At 35.3% G+C, this 7,539-nt stretch overlaps 1 protein-coding gene across 1 annotated transcript; it reads right to left on the bottom strand.

Annotated features, from left to right (window-relative positions):
• Positions 1-7,539, bottom strand: AMY2 (alpha-amylase-like 2). The gene is made up of 13 exons (XM_059605605.2): positions 6,998-7,539; positions 6,093-6,178; positions 5,889-5,922; positions 4,760-4,797; positions 4,332-4,458; positions 4,002-4,228; positions 3,762-3,907; positions 3,557-3,669; positions 2,692-2,780; positions 2,334-2,456; positions 1,508-1,543; positions 501-599; positions 1-420 (listed from the first exon to the last, which is right to left on the bottom strand). The coding sequence occupies exons 2-13, from the start codon at positions 6,108-6,110 to the stop codon at positions 229-231; spliced, it is 1,242 nt and encodes a 413-aa protein (XP_059461588.2). The 5' UTR covers positions 6,111-6,178; positions 6,998-7,539; the 3' UTR covers positions 1-228.

Raw genomic sequence — 7,539 nt, 5'->3', positions numbered from 1 at the left:
CCATAAGCAATTTTTTTTTTATTATAACAAAACTACCTTATTGACGAGATCCGGTACAGAAATGAAATCATGATACAAACAGTACAACAGTTCCCATTGCAAAATTGCAGATTGGAGGCTTTATTTATAGGCTATTAATACTATGGCTAAAGAGAGAAACCAAAGCCCAGCCCAACCCCACAAGCCAAAAATAGACCAGCGAATGGGATAAAATAGCTTTTGGAAGAGTTACTTCTGCCATACTGCATATCTGTGGCCACAAGTTGCTAGTGTCCACTCTCTGCCCGCTGGACACCATGATCCATCACCAATCTTCATGCACACTTTCTCCCCAATGATTGCAGAGTAGAGATTTGGCTGTGCCTCCAGAATACTAATAGGTGATCGGCTGTTAATGTCCTGACGCTTTCGAACGTCAATCTGCAGATACATTTGAGAAGCTTGACTATGGTACGCTCAAAGAGGACAATTCAATAAGTGAAAATAGTTACATGGCATACCAGTTTCACAATTTGGTCATGCATGGAATCGCCCCAATCATAAAAATGGTCATAAAACACTGTTGGTATCCCGGGATGCGTGAGTATATATGTATAGCCCTGCAGAAATTGGAATCATAAGTCATTGCCAACAATCAAAAAATAGATAGAATTTCATGACATGCAAACATGCTTTCTTGAAGTTGGTGAAATTGATGAAGAGTGAGAGTGAAAATATCACTTTGAAGTTTGAACTGGGAGGCAACAACATTTTCTGACCTGTTTAAGACATTGACTGACAGAACTCACGAAATTAACTGCGGGCAATCTGAATTCTTATATGTGGGATATTTTTCTTGCCATAAGCACAAGAAATAATTTTGATTGCCTCCGACACAAGACCAAGAGGATTTTAGTGTCTCCATTGTTCTCTGTTCTTATGTTGCACGGATACATGATAGGCATTTGTGGCTGAGTTGCCAGCATACTTTTCTTTTCTTTTTCATTTTTCTCGTTCTAATTGGTATGATTTGAAGCTAAAATATACACCAACCCCAAGCCAGGCTTTTACCCTTGCAGATGAAATATTGAAGGTAAGGACTCAGGCACAGTTGTCAACTGTGACTAATTCGAATCTAATCCACAACTTACCTAATTGTTGAATCTCTCCTGAAAGGAATAGAGAATTTAACAAGACAATCTATGCACCATACAAATTCTGGCATGGATCGACACAGAAATTCGAAACCACATGACATGGACAATCACATATTTAGCCTCAACTCAACTAAGTCATAGATGTAATTATCCCTTGCCTATTAGATGAGTTACAAATTTGTATGATTAAATTAACAAGTTAAGTTCTTTGCTTGTTAAGATCTCAAAGTTAATAGAGACAAAACCTGGGACTCCTACCTGCAACAGAGTCCTTGATTCCTAATACTTACAAGTTGAGAGATGTTCTATTCCCAACAGCAGAAGATTAAACTTTAACAGATATATTACATGTAGGAAACAAGTTTATGTACCTCCATAATGTGATTTGAAGGGAAGGGCCAATGAGCCTGCAAGAGTAAAAGACCAGGGTTAAGTGGTTTCCATACTTTCAGAAGATAAATTTCCAAAAACATTAAAACTGGTAACATAGACTGACAATAATATTTGACAAAAAGAAAATCTCAGACTATGTTGGTAATAAGTCAGAGTTGGAATGAGCCCACAACTGTTGAGTAAAACTGCAACCTATTACCTATAAATCTGGCCTCACTTGGGAATTTGTTGACCAGCAACCAAGTATTTTTCTTGGGTCAGCAGGGAGATTCTAATTAATGAACCTGACTCAGTAACCAACTTGATTTTATCGTAGGTATCAAAAAAAAATGCTCTACTGTCAACCTAACAAAACCTTAAGAGTAATGCTACCGACACTCCTGATGGGGCTTTTAAAATCACCCATTGGATGATGATGGTGGCTTTTACTCAAACCTTAATCACAACATTTTGTAGTAAGCTATCCTAGGACCTAACCTGAACCCTTTCTGTGTAACTCTGGATTCCAGTTACTCAATACCAACATTTGACACCAAAGACCACCTAAATTTTATTTGCAGTGGTTGGTGGCATATGTTAAATTTTGCGTACTCTACAATAATTTGATAGTAAGCAAAATAATAACAGATCATGTGAAATATGAACAAAAAGACATATATCAGAAGCGGGAGATGCTTCTCCTATTTGCCGCAATTTGCATAACAAAATTATACTCTCAATATATGTACTGAGCACAAAGGCAAGTGAAATAAACTCCTATAATTAACTGAGCACCAAGCAACACTAGGAAAGAACATTAAGTACCTGGGTTGAGCCTGTGTCATGGTTATCTATGAATGTGACAGCTCTTGAAGACCACCATCCCATCAAACCTGGTGGTTTCCCTTGAGGATCACGTAAACGCCAAAATTGTCCCTTAACAGCTTCCTACAAAGATAAACATAAATAAATATCTTTTCTAACTTAAAGGTATAAAATGTCAACGGAATCTGTAGTTTTTGCTGTAATTTAACTAATATTACGTGTATGGGTTATATAAAACTTACTGAACATATGCCTTAATCATTCCTGAAAACTCACATATTAAATGATTAATGTAAAAGACTCTGCTACCATATTTCTTTGACAGCATAATTACCAAGTATATAACAATTTGGAATACCTGAAGAATTCCCTTCGTTGTAAAGTCAAATGCAGTTGAACGCTGTCCTGTGCCATCAATCCAATTGATTATCTGCTGTCTATGGCTATCTGCAGGTAGAGTTTGCAAATGAATAGAAATATCAGAGAACTATCAATAAAATCATACTGAAGATTGGAATAGCATGCTCAGCACTAGATCAAAATTCAAATGAAGAAGACCAAGTGAATGTTTTCATGAGGGGCAAGGTAGCCTTCATAAATTGGTATTTATATTACCAACCTATGCCATTCATACAGAATACAATCCAGCACTCTGCATATCTCTCTTAAACCTAAGTTACTACTCTGGAAAATACATTCCTGAACCCAAGGAAAAACTCCATCACCAAAACTCAAAAGAACTAGAAACAACCATAGTTGCCCAACAGGCCTGCTATTTAACATGGAATAAAAGAAAATTCATAAGAAACAACAATGCACTATTGACCAGTTATATGAGGGATTTGTGTCTTTATCTAAAGTCCATCCTCAAATGTACATGAGAACACATACATTAAATGAAGAGCAATTAGAGAACATGATATCTCATATGTCGAAATAGTGCAAACCAAGATAAGTTCATATCTAAAATTTATCTGCCTCTGAAGCCAAAAATAACTAGTACATCTATCTAACAAAACATAGATAAATTACCACAAGGAACACTTGGGGAAACGATCAACCTCAAGAGTTACTTTCTTATTTTCTGTTTTTCTGATCTTTCCTTCCACAACTTCTAAGTTATAGACAAATCACATATCTATCGATTCAGAGTTCAGCTTACTTTCTTTTTAACGACAATGCAATCAATTTTTTGGTCCATGAAAGACATGAATGTTCCATACCTTGGTTATAGTCCAAGCCATGACCATTGTAATTGCAAGAATCCCAGTACTCCCCAACAGAAAATATTGGCATAGCTCCTTCAATATATTCTTTCACATATTTTGCTGAATAACTAAATCAAAACATTAAGGAGACATAAACAATCAGCGGCAAGTAAAGCCAATGAAGGACAAAATTGATTTCAAAGTGTAGGATCATAGTTACCCTCTTGCAAAATCAAAACGAAAATCTTGAAAGCCAACACTATTTCGTAGCCACTGGAGCCATGCAATAATATCTTTTCGAACAAATTGTTGGCTATGATCAATATTTGGAACCCCATGGAAGTTGTCCCCGGTACTTCGATTACCCTAGAACATAACGGTACAGAGACATAATAAAAAATAAATGTTAGCATCTATCATGCCATATTGAAAATACATTAGCTAGAATAAATATCGTTACCAATCCGCCAGTACAAGATGTGACAGCGTGTTCATCCCATGCTAAAGGAATTCCATCATAACGGTTATACATTCCCCCATGCCCTTGTGATGTTCCAACACGATGATTGATTACTATGTCGGCCATTGCTCTAACTCTGTATTGCTTCATTTTTTGAAGCAAAGTTTTCAACAGGTGCTCAGAACCATATGAAGAATTGAGGGAATAAAGGTTCTGTGGAAGGTAGCCTGTAAGTGAGAGGAACATGACATAAAACATAGTGAGCGAATTTAGTACGCGTGTAAAAGATAAGAGATGAATCTAGAAGTTTAATGAATCAATGTCTCCAACCTTCAGGTGAGAAGGAATGACTTGCTGGTGGCAACCATGCTGAAGTAAACCCAGATTTTGCAATATCAGGAACTTTCCTTTCCAAATTTCTCCACCAATCATGTTTATGAGATTCCCAGTTAAAAGCCTGTAAAGCATGTTTTTTTGTCACCATCTACTTGCTTCAATGTTCTTGAAAGGTTTAAGCATTCAAAAACCAAGATCTGGTATGATATGGTTGAAGGGACTAAACCCTGATATATTTCAAAAAAAAAGCTACAAAAGCTGCAAGTAATAGACAGAAGAAGAATCCCATTTGGACAAAATTCAATTGTTTTATCTTATAAACATTACAGATTTTAAGTGTAGAATATAGATGGCAATAATGGTCCCAGTTATGGTTTTCTGTTCTATGGGGACATTAAGAAACAACATCCTTGTCAAATTACCTGAAAAAGAATTTCTCTTCCATTGCGTACAACCACGTCTGCAAATGAATCGAAAAGCATAGTTTATAATCATTAAAAAGATCCACATCTTTTCCTTCACAAGCCCAAAATTCTAAAATAACAATAAATCTGACAATACTAAATTCAGCCTTGTGTTTCTTTTAGTATTAAGAAATAAGCTAAATATTTATTTTAGTCCTTGAAAAATAACATAAAATTTTAATTTGATCCTTGAAGTCTAGAAAGCTACAATTAAGTACCTAATTAATTTTAAAAGTCATAATTAAGTTCTTCTGTTAAATTTGACTGACATAAATTAATGATGTGCTGGTGTTAATATTTGCATGTGTATCAAACCTAAGAATAACAATTATATCTCATGTCAACATACTTTTTTAAGTAAAAAAGTTTTGTATTTAATTAATAACAAAGGACCTAATTACGACTTCTAAATTATTTAATACTTGATTATACCTTTTTAAACTTCAATCACCAATTTAAAACTTCATGTATTCTACAGACACCCTAAGAAATATTACTAGAATCGAAGAAAATTCATGTACATAGGAAGTATACACAAACTTCCCCCGAAAAATTTACGTTTGATTTCGACTTATGTTTCATTGGCCACTATCAATACAAATTAGAGAAACAAGGATCATGTAAGCCCCTCATTTTGCTATCTCCAGTTCCATTCATGATCTATACATTATAGCCCTCATTTCTTGAACCGATAATTCAGCTTTATTAAAATTATATTCCTTTCCTTTCCTTTGTTTCTTCTTTATATATTAGTCTGTGTATCTTAATACATAGAAGCATCAGATTTCTTTAGTTCTCATCATCTATATCAATATTTAATTCATCCCAAATTATATAACCAAATTTACAAGCATAATCATGTGGACAAGACACAAAACAATTGCCGAGCCTAAACTATGTCAATTCTGAAGTACATTTATAAAGCATTCACATCATGAGATACTAAAGTCCTTTCTTAATGAAAGTAACCATTATTTTTCTTTCAATATCAAATGATGTAATCCATCTTAATCCCACTGACATTCTAATTAGCAAGATACCAAGGAATGATATGTGTTCCCAAAGGGTTTAAAGAAAAAGGGAATACCAAGATCATTCTGCTGATTACTTTCATAAGAACTCTGCAATTTCAACAAACAGTAAGGTTAGAGAAAGAAAAGAAAAATGAAAGTCCAAAAACTATATTTATCACAACAAAAAAATGGTTGAAAAGTTTCATATATGAAGAAACAAATTATTAAAAACTTCTGGCTTTATTGAGATAGAGAAAGAGTTAAAGCAGGATTCATACATTGCTCTGGTTACCCATAATGAATCAGGGGATAGTCGTCCAAATGTTGACGCCGGATCGCACAGTATACAGCACAAAGAGATATCCTGCATCCACATTAAACTCACTACTTATGGCTTCCGTTCGACTTATGGTTGTCAAAAAGAATGAAAGATAAGAACCAAGCTGTGCCCAACACGTCTGAGCATTATTGACACTTCCAAATACTTTCCATAAATAGATTGAAAAACCGAACAATAAAGCATAATTAAACTTATAAATGCTGCTATCGTTTGTAAACAAACAATTTTATCCTAGAGACATGATATGAACTACTCAGAGACAGTCTCACTAACTCAATTTTGATACCATAAATAATTTGTTTAACTAATCACTTGTTAAAGTTTTAATTAAACGATTAAATTTATTTTTTTCTATCAAATTAAGCTTTTAGGATATTTGATTATTTAAGATGGTATCAAAGCAAAGCTTGACTTTATAGATTAATCCTTGTTTCAGTTGAATATCTCATGATTACGAACTTGACTTTATAGATTAATCCTTGTTTCAGTTGAATATTTCACCAGTTGGACTTCACTTGTTGAGGAGGAGTTTGAAGATGCAGTGAGGTGAGTTTTTTAAATTATTAATTAAATGATTAAATTCAACATTTCTTATACAAGATGATTTAACGACACTAAGATCATTAGCTCTTCCCAAAAAAACTAAAAAAGAATCAGAGGCTCATTCAAACCAACCAAGAACCGTAAAGATAGCACGAAATATTATTCTTTCTACATGTTTTATTTTCGTATTAGAAGCAAGACTTATGCAACTATCAATGAAGTAGCATTTTGCAAGCATTTAAACTCAACAAGAAAATATAGAAAACCCAGGAACATTCAACACCAGAAGAAGCTACATACCAAAAGCTTAAAGGTTGCGATCGCCGCGTGGGTTATGCGCTTGCTGTCTTCTGCCAATAAATAGAAAGAAAAAGTTGGAGATTCGGCCGAGACCACCGAATTGGAATCACGCAGCTCCATCCATCCATAAGATGAAAATTTTAACAAGAAACAAAAGCTATCAGAGAATCTTGAATTTATGCGATAAACTGATTTGATTACGCAACGAAAGCCGCGGGTTCCGAATTTCACAACTGGAAATGGAATGAAAGAAAAAGGGAATCTGCTTTTTGAATTGGGGGATCTCAACGTTCCATTTCGGTGCCGCGGTGGAGGGAATGTTCATATTCAACGGTAAGAGTGCTACGCTGTGTCGGAGTCTCAGGGCGTTCATTGCGGTCCAGCGTCTCGTGCCAGTTGGTTTGGTTCTGCGTGTCCGTACTGATCGCGTGGCGATCGCGTCGTGGTGGAGTAAGGTGATGTGCGTGGTCTAGCGCACACCTGTGTGCCCAAAGCTTGAGCATTAAGCAACGGCCAAGTGCGCGAGCGGGATGGGACTCGAG

The sequence above is a fragment of the Corylus avellana genome, chromosome 9 (genome assembly GCF_965113065.1).
Source record: "Corylus avellana chromosome 9, dhCorAvel1.hap1.2, whole genome shotgun sequence".
NCBI lineage: Eukaryota > Viridiplantae > Streptophyta > Magnoliopsida > Fagales > Betulaceae > Corylus > Corylus avellana.
Note: the sequence above shows the minus strand (reverse complement) of the source record. Positions and strands in the feature narration are given on the sequence as shown.

Coding starts and splice junctions, on each gene's coding strand:
- AMY2 (XM_059605605.2), bottom strand. Junction 4,798..5,888: donor TAATCAGCAGAATGATCTTG/GTATTCCCTTTT, acceptor ATTCATTTGCAG/ACGTGGTTGTACGCAATGGA. Junction 2,457..2,691: donor CAACGAAGGGAATTCTTCAG/GTATTCCAAATT, acceptor TTATCTTTGTAG/GAAGCTGTTAAGGGACAATT.